The 16,549-nt window shown below is 47.9% G+C and overlaps 1 protein-coding gene across 2 annotated transcripts in view; it reads left to right on the top strand.

The window, feature by feature from the left end:
- The window catches only part of SLC39A11 (solute carrier family 39 member 11), a 321,165-nt gene extending 305,345 nt beyond the window's left edge, over nt 1-15,820 (top strand). For both annotated transcript variants that reach the window (XM_080923278.1, XM_080923277.1), the window contains exons 8-10: nt 10,363-10,461; nt 13,013-13,171; nt 14,366-15,820. In XM_080923278.1, coding sequence (XP_080779404.1) covers nt 10,363-10,461; nt 13,013-13,171; nt 14,366-14,444 — 337 coding nt within the window. In that variant the 3' untranslated portion in view covers nt 14,445-15,820. The remainder of the gene's footprint in view (nt 1-10,362; nt 10,462-13,012; nt 13,172-14,365) is intronic.
- Nucleotides 15,821-16,549: the final 729 nt, after the last annotated feature.

The following is a 16,549-nucleotide window of genomic DNA, read 5'->3' as shown; positions in this document are numbered from 1 at the left end:
AGGCCACATACCCTAAGGGTGACTGAAGGTATGGTTCAGTCTCAAAAAGGGGGAGGACAAACACCCTTTCAGTTAAGTTTTGCATTGGCCAGGAGCCAGGGAGAGAGCCGTGTGACAGACAGGGGCTTCTGTCAGAGGCTATTGAGAACGCGTGGAGCTCAGACGCAAAGCATTCAGCCGCTAAGAGCATGCCCAGAAGATTGTTTTGCAGATGGAAAAAGAAAGGCGCCTCTGAGCCTCTCCCATTAGGCCCTTGCTGCAGTTTCCCTGAGCAGTCAGATTTTTTTTTCTCTCTCCTCCAGTTTCTTCTTGGAGCCAGTGGTTTATGCTGCCCAGATGTGCACAATGAGAAGGGTTTGTGATGTGGTTTTCCAGATGTGCTTAAACAGGAAAATGAGATTTGGTGAAAGGGGTGGCCTATCTATCTCTTCAGCCTCCAGAATCCCAAGGACCCACAATCCCACCTGTGTACAGCAGCCACAAAGCTAAGAACCATGAAAAGAGCTTCTGGCACTGCCCACGAAACCTGTCCCTGCCACAGCCAAGGACACGGAGACCGGGATGAATGTGACACACTTTGCAGACTGACCCCTTATAGCTGAGAGCAGATGTTAGCTGTCTTAGACTTGGGGGACTGGAATTAGACAAGGGGCTTCTTCACAGATGCACCTGGCTCTTTTCCAGGTACTGGGAGCCCTGTTAGCCAGTGGATAGAGGTCTTTTGCTGGTTCCCATGCCAGACTGGGCAGGGGAGGAAGAATAATCTTAAGAATTGGGCTGTTAGTACTGTATGCTGGTAGGCAAGCAACGCTGTTGGGAAAGATAAAGGAATGAAGACCGGAGAAAGGAAAAAAATGCTAGTTTTTAAGTGGAGCATTCACTGCTGTCTAACAGAGTACCTCACAACCTGGTATCTTACCTGCAAGTTTTGCAGGTCTTGGGAGGTATCCTAGTGACTGTGATTAAAAACCTTCCAACAAAAACCAACTTTGAGGATAAAATAGTGTTTATTGAGTTTATAATTCCAAGTTACAATCAATCATGGAAGGGAAGTCAAGGTAGGGACTCGAAGCCACTTACCACACCCATCATCAAGAGGGAAGAAAATTAAATGCACACAGGCCAATCTGCTTACAAGGTAGGAACCCAAAGCCACTTACCATACCCATCATGGAGAGGGAAGAAAATTAAATGCACACAGGCCAATCTGCTCTCTTTTTCTCAGTTAGCTTTTGAGTCTCTTATACCATTGCCTGCACAGGTGCGTGGGGGTGGGTGGCGGGTGTCTCACCAGGGAATGGTGCCAGCCCACCCCACCAACCTAATGGAGTTAATTCTCACTGAGACTCTGCCCGGTGATTATAGGTTTTGTCAAGTTGACCATTAAAACTAACCAGCTTGGGAATTAGGGACTTGAGGGTGGTTTTATTGAGAGGTCACAGTAAATATATCAGCCAGGGTCAAAATGGCCTGAGGGCTTGGCTAGTACCAGAACATCTACTTCCAAGATGGTGCCCTCACAGTGACTTTTGGCAAGAGGCCTTACCTCCTTACCATATAGGCTCTTCCTATGGTTACTTGACTATGATATTAACATTGATTTTATATATATATATATATATATATATATATATATATATATACATACATACATATATTTTTTTTTTTGCGGAAATGGAACCATTGCAAATAGCATTTAGTTTTTTCCTGTGTGTGTCTGTGTGTATGTGGTTTTTTGTTTGTTTGTTTTTTTTTTTTTTTTGCCTTATTTATTTCTTGCACAGTTTTGTGTGATAGCTCAGGCCTCCCACCTCTAGAAGCAGATCTCACACTCCTGTTGCTATTTTTATTTTTATTTTTTCCATCGTTTGAATGAGACTCAGTTTATTTGCTCTTCTGCTTTGGACAGGTGTCTGCATGGACCCAGGTTGGGGATAGTGTAGCCAGCACAGCTGGGGCTAAGCACACCCTTGGTCTTCAGCTTACAATGAACACATGAGCACACAGCTCCTGGGTATAAGAACCACCCACTGCCTGAGGTGGCCTCCCATCCAGACAATGCATAGGGTTGGCTTTATTTGCTGGTAGTCTTAGCAGGTCAAAGTCCCAAGGGCCTGACTCTGGGATCACAGATTTCATGCCTACCTGCTCTTCCGCACGTCTACAAGGAGAGCTGTGTATAGATGACCTGAACCACCCTCGGCCACCACCCTGCCTTGTGGCCTGGCCACCTGGTGCCTTTCCCTGCCCGCTTTGGGGGAAGGCAACAGACTTTAGCAGAATGGTTGGGTCATCTGAGTCTGAGCCAGACAGGCTCTCAGAATAGCAAGAGAAGGGTGGGGAAGATCCCTTGCGTGCTAAGCCAGCCCTGCTAAGCGGGTAGGGACCCGCAGCCCTGCAGGGAGCACCCAGCCCCTTCCCACCTGCAGGCTCATCAAACACCTTGACAGGCTGCCCGAGTGGGAAGCTGGTGATGTCATCACCAGGCCCGAACAATCAGGCCTTTTAGGGCAGGACGATAACAATCAAAACAGTATGTAAGGGCCTGCCACGCAAGAATACACATGCTCGTTGCCCCTGGGAGGCTCCCAAAGCTGGGGTGAAGTGGGGCTTGTCACAAATACGCCTTTCTCCTTTCCTCACCAGCAAGCCAGGGAACATCGCCTGGAGATCAAGGTTGTGAGAAGTCTAGGCCCTCCCCTGTCAGTTTTGTGGAGAAATCCACAAGCCCCTCCTCCACACATCCCAAAGAAACTTCATCACCAAGCTCAGGACTAAACTTCAGGCTGGGTGACAATCCACGTTTGTGGGTCACACCACACAAGTCCGGGGTGCCAAGTGCAAGAAACTCCCCCTCGCCCCAGACTTGAACCTAGATGATGCTGGAGAGTGGCCAGTGTCTTAAGACCGAGGAGAAGTCTGGTGATTCTCAGATATTATCCTTTCAAATCTAGCCCCAGGCATTGTCTCCTCACAGTGAAACTCTCCAGGGCCTTCAACTCTGCTTAGCTTAGCTCTTCGAAAGAGCCTAAGGGCTGGGGGATATCTTGGTCAGCAAAATTCTATGCAAACATTAGGATCCAAGTTTGATCCCCAGATCTCATGTGTTTTGTTTATTTGTTTGGTTGGTTGATTGGTTGTTTTTTTTTGTTTGTTTGTTTTGTTTTGTTGTTTAAAGACAGATGTATCAACAGGCACCTGGCATGTGGCATCTGTGATCCTAGCACTAGGGACATGGGGATTAAAGGATCCTGAGATGTGCTGGCCATATCTGTCTAATCAAATCAGTAAACTCTGGGTTCAGTGAGAAGCATTGTCTCAAAAAATCGACTTGGAGAGGATACAGTGAGGAGAAGCACTTGCTACGAAGTCTGATGACCTGAGCTTAGATCCTCAGAAGTCATGTGATGTTGTGTCTGCTCCATGTCTGTGTCTGTAACCCAGCACGTCTCTCCATGTGAGAGGCGGGGCCAGGGAGAGGCCCTGGAAGCACCTGGGCCTCCCATCCTGCAGCACACCAAACAAGAGAGACCCTGACTCTAAAACAAAGTGAACAGCAAGGATGACACCCGAGGCTGTCCTCTGACCTCCACACGCCTGCTGTGGCATATGCGCATCCTCACATACACAAACATGTATGTACCATGTACACATACGTTCAAATAAATATTTTTAAGACAATGTTCTAGGAAAACAAGTGATGGCCTTCACATTCACATGGACAGAAATTCGATACTCCCCACTCCTCCCCCCGTACACACTCAAATGCATACACACACTCACACACACACGCAGGAGTACACATGCATGCACACTCGAATGTGTGGTCTGCTTCTGAAAAGAAACGGAAGGACATAGCACTTAAAACATTCTTCAGTAGGCTGCCTCAGACTGTGGTGTTTCTATGCAGACTCTCATTCACCAGCACATGCATGCGTGTGCACGCACACACACACACACACACACACACACACACACACACACTCACCTGTACATGTGCACACATGCATATAAGCACATACATACATACACACATATAAAAACACAGAAAGAATGAAGAGCTATTGGAAACATCCCACACTGCTCTCTCAAGTCACCAGAATGGACCAGAACCTCACATGATTAGCTGAGAAGGTGTAAGGATATTCCTTACCTGGCCTCCAGCCTGGGAACTTAAATTGACTATCTCCCATCTATGCAAAGACCCTATGAAGGAAGCTCTTCACCACGATGAAGCAGTGGCTGGTGCTGGACCATAGTCTCTTGAACTCTGTATTAATTGATTTTCTCATTGCTCTAGCAACAATAACCGATTAAAACAACCTAGGGGAAGATGGGGTTATTTTGGCTCACAGTTTGAGAGAAGACAGTCCATCCTGGGTGGATAGGTGGGGTGGGGGACATGGCCACCGGAGTTTGAGGCATTTGGTCACATTTGTATCCACACACAGGGAGCAGAATGCCATGAATGAGGCTCTCACGCATTTTCTCCTTCTTATTTAATCCAGATCTGCAGCCCATAGAATAGTCCTTCTATAGTCAAGCCAATATAGACTCTCTTACCGACACGCTCAGAGAACTGTCTTCTAAGTGATTCCAGATCCAGTCAATCTGATTGTCAGTACTAACCTGCACAGGCTCCCTTCCACATGTATTTGGCTCTTTACAGAATCAAACGGAAGTCCCTTTTGTGGCCCCTTGCCACCCAAGTTCTCCATAGCCCGTAGGCAGGAGGGAGAGGCATCTTTCTTGCTGCCCCTAGGTTTTTAAGGAAAACCTAATTAAGCACTGGCCAGCTCCTTGGGATGAATGGCTTGTGATGGGAAGGACCCAGGCCTTTGCTTCTGCACCTCCACCAGGCTTCAGACCAAGGAATGACAAAGAACATCTGGGGCGTGTTTCTTCTGCCCTTGGATCTGGACAGAAGAAGCCCAGTCTGTGAATAGGCACCCTTGACCTTGCCTATGCATCCTTGGCATCTTGAACTGGCCTGTCTGCTGAGAGTCAGTGTTTGTGACTGAGCCCAGTTTCTTCCTCACCCCCATCCATTCTTCCCACCCCTGGGGGATCCCAGCAGCCTCCTGCCCCACACAGCCTGGATTGTGTCTTTGTATGCCAGCCCAGCCCTGGGGCATAGGATCCATCTCTCTCTGCCACCCGCCACCACTTAAGTCCCTGCAGCAGTGTCTGGCTAGCCTGTACTGTTGGAGACTGAAGCCTACAAGGATTGCTCTGACATCCTCAGGCTGTTGGGGTTTTAGGGAGCTGACTGTCTAGAGGGAGATAGCTGGGGAGCTAGCCTCAAATTCACCGTGAAGCTGAGAATGACCTTGCACTTCTGATCCCGGCTTCCACCTCCTAAGCACTAGGGTTATGGACCTTTATTCACCCAGGATAACTCTGCCCTAGGAATGTAACCCAGAGCCTTCTACACACTGGGCAAGCACTATGCAAACTGAGCTACATCCTCACCCCCAGGCATATCTGTTTTAAGTATCTGCTACCCTTCCAAGATGTATTCCTTCTCCACAACAGATAAAAAGTGTCCCCTCTCCTTGTTGCTGCTACTGCCCTTGCAAGGTAACCAGCTCACCCCCAAGGTGTCCTGGGGCAGTCTTAGGTCTGGTAGTGCCAAGTCCTCTGTCCCAAAAAAAAAAACCCCTCAGTAGCCATTCCTCTGGGTCTGGTCCGCCCTGGGAAATTCTGACTCCCCAGGAAAAGGAGAGTAGAAATTGGAACACTCAAGCCAAAGCTGACTTTGATGAGAGGCAGCCCTACCACATAGACCCTTGGCTCACCTTTCTGGGGAGAGGCCTGCTCAGGGGCTGCTCCTGCCCCTGCAGTTGCAGCCTGGTGTCCTGGGAGCCACTTACCTGTCCCAGCTGCCAGCATCCCTATCCTGTATCTAGTCAGGTCCCCTGTCTCATGCCTCCCAGGAGACATGGCTGGTCAGGAAAGGGACACTGCTGTTCACCCATCCTACTAGCATGTCTGGGTGCTGGGAAAAGCCAGCAACAGGAAATTCGCTTGGCTCTGAAGGGTGTGGCGGCAGTGTTAGGATCGTGTGTCATCCCATCCGTGCCCGGTGCCCTTTTGAATAAATACTGCCTGGAGTCTTGTAGCAGGCCCTGGAAAGGAAACCTTCTCACTTAGCTCTCCCTTCTCCAGGCTGCAAGGAAGGAAGTCAGCCAGGCCTGTTTGCCCAGGAATGCCTTTCTTTGTAGAGCGCTCGGTTAGGTCAGAAGTCATGGATGGCTGTACTAAACACTATGGTGGGGGCCTCCTCTAGGCCATCAGCTCTATGTTAGACTCATTTTCTTCTCCTCACAGTCTGCCATCCCTGCCAGCACAACCAGCAGCAGATTCAGAGTTTGTCCTCTGAAGACCTTCCCTGATAGCTGAGCCCTTCCTCCCTCCCCCTCCTCTCTCTCTCTCTCCCTCTCCCCTACTCTCTCCTCCTCCTCTTCCTCTCCTCTCCCCTGCCTCCTTTCTTCCCGTCTCTCACTCCTAAAGACTTGTGCACTGAAGGCTTTGTCCCCAGCTGATCAAGCTAATCATTGAGATATTATCAGATTGTAATGGCTCTGACCTCTCTTTGTCATTACTGATGGATTCCTAATTCAATGGCATTTGGGTCAGCTGGTACATACTCAAAGGGGTGGGACCTAGTTAGAAATTGATCACTAAAGATGTGTCCTTCCTTCTTTCCTTCCTTCCTTCCTTCTTTCCTTCCTTTCTTCCTTCTTTCCTTCCTTCCTTCTTTCCTTCCTTACTTACTTCTTTCCTTCCTTCCTTCCTTTTTTCTTCTTTCCTTCCTTCCTTTCTTCTTTTCTTCCTTCCTTTCCTTCCTTCCCTCCTTTCCTTCCTTTTTTCCTTCCTTCCTTCTTTCCTTTCCTCCTTCCTCTTTCCTTCCTTCCTTCCTTTCTTCTTTCCTTCCTTCTTTCCTTCCCTCCTTCCTTCTTTTCTTCCTTCCTTACTTCTTTCCTTCCTTCCTTCCTTCTTTCCTTCCCTCCTTCCTCTTTCCTTCCTTCCTTTCTTCTTTCCTTCCTTCTTTCCTTCCTTCCTTCTTTCCTTCCCTCCTTCCTTCTTTTTTCCTTCCTTAATTCTTTCCTTCCTTCCTTCATTTATTCCTTCCTTCCTTCCTTCCTTCTTTCCTTCCTTACTTACTTCTTTTCTTCCTTCCTTTTTTCCTTCCTTCCTTCCTTCCCTCCTTCTTTCCTTCCTTTCTTCCTTCCTTCCTTCTGTGACAATAGTGAGAAACTAACAGGATGTACAGCTGGGAATAAAAGCACAACTGGCTGTGTGCACATGTGCACATAAAGGAAAGCTGAATTTAAAAGGTTTGTGTAGGAAGGAAAGAAGGCAGAGGCTGTGGTTTCAGCCTCTATGGTCTTGGGAGCCCAGAGGGATGTTCAGGAAAGACTTTCTGATCATATAGTAAAGCATTACCCGGCAGAGAAAGACCTGGCAGAATCTTGGGGTGTGGCTATAAACTTTGTGCCAGGGCTAAGGCAGGGCAGTGACAATGAGGCTTGCCAGGGATGGAAGAATGGGGTTTCTGTACTGCTTATCAGAGCTCAGCTCCAGGGCAGGATGTGGAGGAGGTGTCCCCAGTCTGCCTGGTGAATGGCAGGACTTTGGACAGGAAGCATCACTTTGAACTTGACACTGGGTTGGTGGCTCCATGCACATGCCTAGGATAGACCATGTTCCTTGCCTGTGTATATGAAAAAGATGGATACTAACAGTGGATCATTAGCCAGCCACCAAGCTCTACCTCTGCATCAGAGAAGAGACACAGACCATAGCTTGATCCTGTAGGTTGATCTCTTAAGGAAAGAAAAAACAAATCCTTGGCACTGGGCTCTGTGAAGGACACTGGTCTTATTCCACCATCATTTGGGCAGAGAGGCAAGGGATGATGCTAACTATAAATCAGTGCTGCCACTAGCTATAGAGAAGACAGCAAGGAATAGAGAATACAGAAACATTGGCAGGAAGTTATTCTAAAGATGTGTTTCTTCCATAGAAATGTATGCTGGATATTTTTCTCTCCTGGAGTAGGAGTGCAGGGTCTTCTCAGACATAAAACTGATAAAGGAAGCTTCTAGAACAAACTATAGTTCTTCCTGTGGCTGTCTACAAGTCAGGAACCAACAAGACATCTATATTAGTTTTCACCTCTATTCCTGTAATAACCATGACTGAGGCAACTTGTCAAAGAAAGCATTTAACTGGGCTTATGGTTTCAGAGGGTTAGAGTTTGTGATGGCGGAGTAAGAGCATGGCTGTAGGAACAGCTTGGAGCATAAATCTCAAACTGAAAGCAGGAGGCAGAGTGCATGCTGGGAATGAATGGCACTATTCCTCTTAAGGCCTGCCTCCAGTGACATACCTTCTCCAACAAGGTCACACCTCTTAATCTGTCCCAGATAGTTCCTCCAGCTGGGGTCCAAAGAATTAAAGATACAATGGAACTAAATGGAGTGCATGCCAGCTAAATGTTTTTAAGTTCAATTCTGGTAGTGTTAGTCTTTGTCTAAGATACTCCTTGAAATGGTCCCAGGGTATGGGGTCATTGAGCCTTATATGAGATGCATGCTCATGTGGTAGCAGTAGATGAAGCCAACTATGGTGAGATAAAGCCCTCAAAGAAAGTGGAGATTTGATATTTAATACTAAGTCTTATCTGTGGTATTCTTTGCTGGAATCTAGTCCAGAGGTCCATGGCCAGAGCTGGCCTGGTAGACTTTCAAGACAGCAACTTGTGTTCTTTTCCTAGGAAACTGGGGCCAAGGACAGAGTAGCCAGTAAAGACAGGGTAGACCCAATTGTTGGTCTGCATCCTCTGTGCCTTATATCTGCCCAGAGCTTAGGGGCAAATTTCTACAGCAAGCAAAGTAGACAGACAGGAGTTAATTGACCAAAAGAATCAAGCATGAGGTGACTGGTTCTCTTTTCTATCTAATCTACCCACAACTCCTTCAGGCCAGCATTACTAGTTGCCCTTGAAGCTCTGTTATCAGAAGGGCCCTCCATGGAGGGACTTCCCCTAGGATCTATCCAACCAAAGTAGAGTCTTGTCTAGGGAGGCAGTCTCAAATTACCATTCTGTTGCCCTCAGGCTGGCCCTGTTCTCTCCTGTGACATATCTCCTTTCTTTGCATGTTGGCATGAGGGTTTATGTATGCACATTATAAACGACAATCATGCATGTGCCCCATCTCCCTTGATCAGTTATGTATTACCTGTGTGCCTGCCTATCCCTATTCTTTCTTCATTGCGAGCTAGTCTCTGGCTTCTGCACAAAACAGTCTCTCAAAGACAGGTCCCTAGCATTTGACTCAGGGTGTGCAACACAAGCCCCCCAGTGTCCTGCAGAGGCAGAACGTCAAAGGCTGTCACAGTGAACACTACCCAAGCCCAGAGAAATGCAACAAGAGTCCATAGGAAACCTGAGCCTGGAACGACATCGGTGTCACCTCCAGATTTTGTGTCTTTACTTCCTTGTACCGGTTCTCACGTGCCTTCTGGATCAAATGAGTTTCACCCACCTATCAACGATAGGAAATAGGAACTCGAGTACACAGAATATCTCTGTGTTAAGAACCTTTCAGGCATTGTTAGGTTGTCCTGTAACATGTTCATCCCTCAAGGTAGACCCCCATTATCACCATGATGTACACTGTCATGGAAAAGTCCATGACACAGATGTACAGCAAAATGGTGGCAGAACTTGTGCCATCGAGACTTGTGGCCAGCATGTTCTCTGCTGCACTAGAGCATACTAAAGACAGAGTATGGCCAGGGACTCAGGACAGGAGGGCAACAAGAAGGAAGATTATGCCCTCCAGTGATGCTACTGCCTACATGTGAGTCTTCCTTCTTCCTTTACCCACAGAGCCATGCCTGGCTCCCCGACACCAAAGAAGCTGTCACTTTTTGATGGGTACATGATTTCAGACAAGGCTTTTTATATGTTATTCTCATTTCCTCTCTATTACTATGATTCAAACATTCTGACCAAGAGGAATTAGGAGAGAAAATGGCTTACAGATTACAGACTACACGCCATCACTGAGGGAAAGAAGGATAGAAAATCAATCAGGAATTTGAAGCAGAGACCACAGAGGAACTCCGCTTGCTGGCTTGTCCATAGGCTCATCCTTAGTTAGCTTTCTTATATAGCTCAAGACTGTCTTCCCAGGGGATGGTGCTGCCCACAGTAGCCTGGCATCTCCTAATTAATTATCAAGACATGTCCCAGAGACATTGCCTATAGGTTAGTCTGACCAAAGCAATTCCTCTCTAAGATGACTCTAAAGTGCATTAACTAGGTCTTGTACCTTCTTGTTTTTGCAGGAACCTGGCCATTGGAATTGGGATCCAAAATTTCCCAGAGGGCCTGGCTGTCAGCCTTCCCCTGCGTGGAGCAGGCTTCTCTACCTGGAGAGCTTTCTGGTAAGTGTACCAGCCCATTGGGTCAGAAGACAGTCGTGTGGGCTATAAACGGCTCAGTGTGAACTCCCTTTGGCAGGACCAAGCTCGTGTTGAAAGCCATGTTGGAAGCCAGTTGCAGGGCTCTGGAAATACACCACAAATGTGAATCAATGTTATACCCACGGTGGAGATCCCAAGAAACAAGATCACCTCTTGACCTTTGACCTTTACATGACCACCTTGAGTGGAGTGGCTATGTCCCTTCTTAAAGGCCTCTGTGGATAGCAACCCAAAGCTTTCAGCACTGGGCATTCTCCCTGCCTCCCAAATATGTCTCCTGTAAATATCACAGTGTCCACAGCCAAGGACCATCTTGCCACTACCTGACCCAGGGAGTTATTACATGAGCTGTTCTCATATGTCCCCACTTGGGACATGGGCCTCCCACATTTTACTAAAACAATAGCTAGTCTACAACATAAAATCACAGTGCTCACATAGACTGCTAGTAGGGACAATTTAAAAATGCCTTCCTTTGTACAAGACCCCGCAGCTTGCAAGTTCGTACATGTGCTTAAATGATCGTGTTTCCACTCTCCACAGATCCCTTTCTCTGTCGTCAGAGTCCCAAAAATAGAGGCTTTGGGAAAGAAGGGAGGTGGGTGGCCCTAGAGATTTTCATAATCTACCAAAGCCACGGCCGTCATTTCAGATAGTCAAGGCACCAGGAAGAAAGGAGTGGGGAGATGGAGAGATTTAGCACCAAGATCAGAGTGTAGCTTTTGGTTTTTCCCCTCCCTCTCAAACTCCGGTCTGGGCTTGATGTCAAAGTTACATTTTCCAGAGACAACAAGGCCACAAGCAGAGGCCTAATAGACCAGAGGGCTTTCTGTCCTGCTAGTCTGTCCATAAAAACACAGGAAGACAGGATGTGGTATCTGCTCTAAAAGATTCCATGGCAAAAGTCAGGTCTCTCTCCCGGTGCCCACTTTGGCCTCCAGCCAGAGAGGGACTGGAGTTTCGAGGTTCATACACCTTGCCCTTCCTTTTGGGGAGGCTAGCTGTGGGAGATGCCCTCATCCCCAAGACACAGACAGGAGCACTGAAGCTCAGAGGCTGTCACATTACCAAGCGCCCACTTCAAGAAGGGGGCCCCAACTCTTGGCCTGTTGGTGTTCTACCTATAGCAGGTGGCTTCTGCCTTCAGGGCTCTGGCTTATCTCTTACCCTTGCCATTCCCAGTGCTCTTTCTTCTGGGTTTCTCCTTTTTGATCATAGTTCATTTGGTCTGAAGCAGGCCATACCTCTTCTTTCTAGCCCAAAATAAAGGAGTTCCTTAAAAGGAGGAATCTCATCTTAAGCCAAGATGATGGCGGTTCTGGGGCAGGGGGGTGTAGAGTAGAGGACAACTGTCAATGCAGAAATGGCCAGGTAGGCCAGCCTCTGCCACCTAAGTGTACAGTTACAGCCTAAACCCCCAAACATGCCAACTTATTCAGTGTCCTGTCAATCAACATAGGCATCAAAGATGAGCAGGCCGATAGCATGTCCTCCAGCCATACAGTGACTGGCTCCCATCCTTAGAAAGATACATACTACTACATAGGCTAGGACGATAACTCAGTGCAGGGGGGACTTGCTATACAAGTGTGAAGATCAGAGTTTGACTCCCCAGCACTCATGTAAAAAGCCAGAGTGACCATGTGTGCCTGTAACCATGTGTGCCTGTAACCATGTGTGCCTGTAAAGTGTTGTTTGGGCACAAGAGGTGCACTGGGGATTGTTGGCCTCCTGCCTAGCTTCACTGAGAAGAATGTCTCAAGGGAATAAAAACAGTAATAGAGCAGGTACCCACATCCTCTCTGGCCTACACACACATACACACCACATAAAACACACACATGTACATATACCACACACATACATTCACATATATAGCACACACACCACATATAATATATACATGCACACATAATGCATGTGTGCATGCACACACACTCCAATTTTTTTTAAAAGCTATAGCAAGGATACACCTTGAAAGCATTATGCTAGTTGAAATGAGCCCCCCTCCCCTGCTCCAAAAGCCATATATGATTCTGTATATAGGAAATCTCCAGAGGCAGCCAACAAAGAAAGAGAAAAAAGATGGATTCATGATGACAGGGGCTGGGGGGAGGAAGAAACAGGACATGGTTGCTAATGGCCATGGGCTTCTTTCTCGGATAAAAATGCTGGAATTGATGGTAATGTCCTCTTAACCTCTTAACACTTAAAAAAAAAAAAAAAAAAGCCCAAAGGCTACACAGTGAATGTTACACAGGATACAAGTTATGTCCCAATCAGATTGTCACTGTCAAAGACAACATAGGCAACTCAACAATCCAAAGGAAATAAAGGTGCAAAGCCACTGTAACTACCTCGTGGGGAGGCAGCAAGGAGCTGCTTCTTACAACATGACCAGACAGGATGGTCACCATACATGGGTTTTCTCGGGTGAGATCAACATTCTGGGCAAATGACATGTCACTGTCTGTTCCCTTCATTGCCCCGTGTCTCTGTACCCCCCCCTTAGGTATGGACAGCTAAGCGGCATGGTGGAGCCCTTGGCTGGGGTCTTTGGAGCGTTTGCAGTGGTGCTGGCTGAGCCCGTCCTTCCCTATGCACTGGCCTTTGCTGCCGGTGCCATGGTCTACGTGGTCATGGACGACATCATCCCTGAAGCCCAGATCAGGTGGAGAACCAGTCTCGACTCTTCAGCCCTGTCCCAAGACTAGTCTGAGACTACCCCCTCTCTCATACTTGCCTTCTCTTCCTTTCTTTTTCCTTTGCTTACTCCCAAGATCCCTCTGCCCCTGGCCACAATTGTCCCTGTCCCTCCTTTGCTTGCTAAAACGGAAATAAAGAGGAAGAAGGTGACATCACACAGTGGCATAAAATCAGGGGCCCTTGGCCCCTGGTTCCTTGATGAAATAGCCACCTTTAGAGTCTCTGTCTCTGTCTCTCTCTGTCTCTGTCTCTCTGTCTCTCTCTGTCTCTCTCTGTCTCTCTCTGTCTCTCCCCCTCTCTCTGCTGTATTAAGGAGAGTAGTGGGCTCAAAGATAAAGCAATAGCCATACATGTGTGTTTTATCATCTTGCCGCGGTCCGGGTGTCAAGAGGAATGGTGGGCAGGGGAGGGGCCTTGCACAGTTTCATCCAGGTTTGTATAACAGAATAATTCCGAAGCTCATTTATCATGAGAAACCAGTGTCTTTAAGGAACAATAACCAGGGCTGGAGAGACGGCTCTGTCAGCATCACACTTGCTACACCAGACCCCACAGGAAAAGCCAAACATGGTGGCATGTTCTTGTAATCCCAGCACTGGGGAGTGAGAGACAGGTAGATTAGATTCCTTGTGCCCCGTGGCTAGCCAGATTAGCCTAATCTGAGAGTCCAGCAAGAGACCCTGTCAAGACAGTGCTGGAGGAGAAATGTCTCCTATAATCTCCCACAACATGAAGAAAACATAAGAGACAGCCACTGCATTTTAGTGTGTGTGTATGTGGTTTTCATGGAGGTTCGAAGTCAGGTCCCTGGAACTGTAGTTACAGGCCATTGTGATCCGACTGATGTGGATGCTAGAAACCAAATTCTGGTTCTCTGCAGAGCAGTAAGTGTGCTTAACTGCTGAGCCATCTCCCTAGCCCTCCAGCCCGGGACTGGAGAGCTACAGCCCTGACCAGGAACCACAGAAAACAGTGCGAGCAGGCTAAGGAGGCCATGGCTTGGGACCAGGTGGGAGTGTTCACTAGGTGTATGGTACCCAGCCACCAGTGTTGCTCCCATTGGTAGAATACTCTCTGTTATGGTTGTGGTCTTCAGCCCAGACAAGGCCATAGGAAGCATCAGCTAAGTCTTACCATCTTCCTCTCCTTTTCTTCCTAGTGGCAACGGGAAGCTGGCATCCTGGGCCTCCATCCTGGGATTTGTGGTGATGATGTCCCTTGATGTGGGTCTCGGCTAGCTCTGACAACCTTGGGGCCCCATGAAGGAGAGCACCAGGCTTCTGCAGGACCATGATCTTCTCTTCACATTAAAACCCCATTCTCTTCTCCTCTCCATCTCCTCAACCCAGATCGGCTCTGATTGCATTTTGACTTTTTTTGTTTTTGCTTTGGGGAGGGGGAGAAGCTGGTTTTCTTTGTAATCTCAAGGTGTCATAGAACTGTAGATTTGTGTTTGGGCCACTGAATGGAAGGGATCTTTCTTCAGTGGGAGTCTCAAGGCTAACCCCTACTATCCCACCTCCATTTTCCCCTTCTAGACTCAACTTCCACACCTCAGGGTCACCTCCAGAAGTCAGCTCCTGGGATACAAGTCCTGAGCATGTTGGCCTACGGTTTTAGAGCAGGTTGCCAGGGCCCCTTGTGTGCCTTCTCCACGGACCCTCTGTCCACCTAGAATGGCAGGACAGAAGTCCCACGAACACAGAAGCCTGCTTCCCAAGGCAGAGCCAGCTCAAACGGGGTCTGCTCCCTCCAGGGAGTCAGAGGAAAACGGAAACGAGGGTGACCGTGATCATGTGACTGTGAGGAGAGCTGTGAGTAGGTTTTGAGCTGAGGCCCCTGCTCTTTGTAGATGACAAGAGCTGGCACTTACTTAGCCGTGGCTCCCAGGTCTCCTAGCTATTAGTCTTGATACGTTTACAGCCTTGTTTTTTCTGAGAGACTCGTGGATACCAGCAAATTACTAATACTCAACCCCCTTACTGACCAACAGAGTTACTTAACTCTAGAGAATGACATTCAGAGCCCGACAAGGCTGCTTCTCTGCTGGTCGTTTGAAAACTTAACAACCCAGAGCCCCTCAGGCTCAGCAGGCTTTGTGGGGAATCTGGCCAGCGGGCTTCTAATGGGAAAGGAAAGGGGAGCAAGAAGAGGCATTCTTACATTTCCTTTCTTAGAAAACTTACAATTCAGAGATGATCCTGAAGAATGACTGGACCTAGACTACATGCTAACCTGCTCCATCGTACTTGTAGCTCCGCCCACTCTCTCGATGTATCCGGGCCCTGAGCTCTCCATGGTTGAGGCGTGTGTGGAACTCAGAGAACACCGACAGGCTCTGCCCGGGAACCAGGCATTTGTGTACTGGGTTCTTAGTATCTTCCTTCTGTGTTTACATGCTCCATCCCTCCAAGGATGGCTGTTGTAGTCTGTGAATGCTCAAGATCCCAGAGGCCAGCCTCAGTGAGTGTGTCCATTTTTCGAAAGCATTGGTGATCAAAACGGAAGGCGTATTCAGAGATCTGATTGGTTGAGGTTAGCACGTGTATGTATTTTTATCCTTATGTCTCCGTGTGTAGTTCTATGGCTGCAAATCATCCTTTTCTGCTGGATAAGAAGACCTCGTAACTGTGATTAATGTCAATAAAGGGAATTTTGTTGTGTTTGAGCTGTGTTCCGTTCAGTCCTCAACACCAGGCTGCTGGGGCCCCTCTCTCACAAAGCACCAGCAGTAGTGAAGAGATGCTCACAGCAGGAGGAGAGGTCAGCTTCCAGGCTGCAAAAAAACCACATCCTACTCCAGCTTACTTAAACAAAGGCAACTGATGGATGGATGTTATGAAACTTGGAGGATCTAGTGGAGAATCAGGCTTGGAAATGGGGTGAATCTAAGACAGATCTAAGACAGTTAGCCGGTGGTGTTAGGAAAACGGCTCCTATTAGATGCTGGTGACTAATACTGGGCAGCTCTTCTGAAAGTCCCACTCCCTCTTACCTCCCTCAGCATCAGGAAAATTAGACTGTATTGCCCCCATCCTTCCTGTTCTGACTCTTTCTTCAAGGTCAGAGATAGGAGAGATAGTCACCCAACAGACATTTGCATATACATACAGATCTACTGTATTATATACAGCTGTACTCACACCCAAACTTATACACAGAGAGGGGGGAAAGTAGGGAGAGGGGGAGAGGGAGAGGAAGGTGGGGAGGGAGAGAGAGGGAGAGACAGAACTGTGCTGGACAAACATCCGTCTAGAACTTGAATCCTGTGTCCATGAACTGGCTGAACTTCCCCGTTTTGCAAAGGTCATTGGCTCAGAAGTTGTAGCCATTCCTCATACAA

Source organism: Micromys minutus (assembly GCF_963924665.1).
Source record: "Micromys minutus genome assembly, chromosome: 10".
Classification (NCBI taxonomy): domain Eukaryota; kingdom Metazoa; phylum Chordata; class Mammalia; order Rodentia; family Muridae; genus Micromys; species Micromys minutus.
This window is presented reverse-complemented; position numbering and strand designations above follow the sequence as displayed.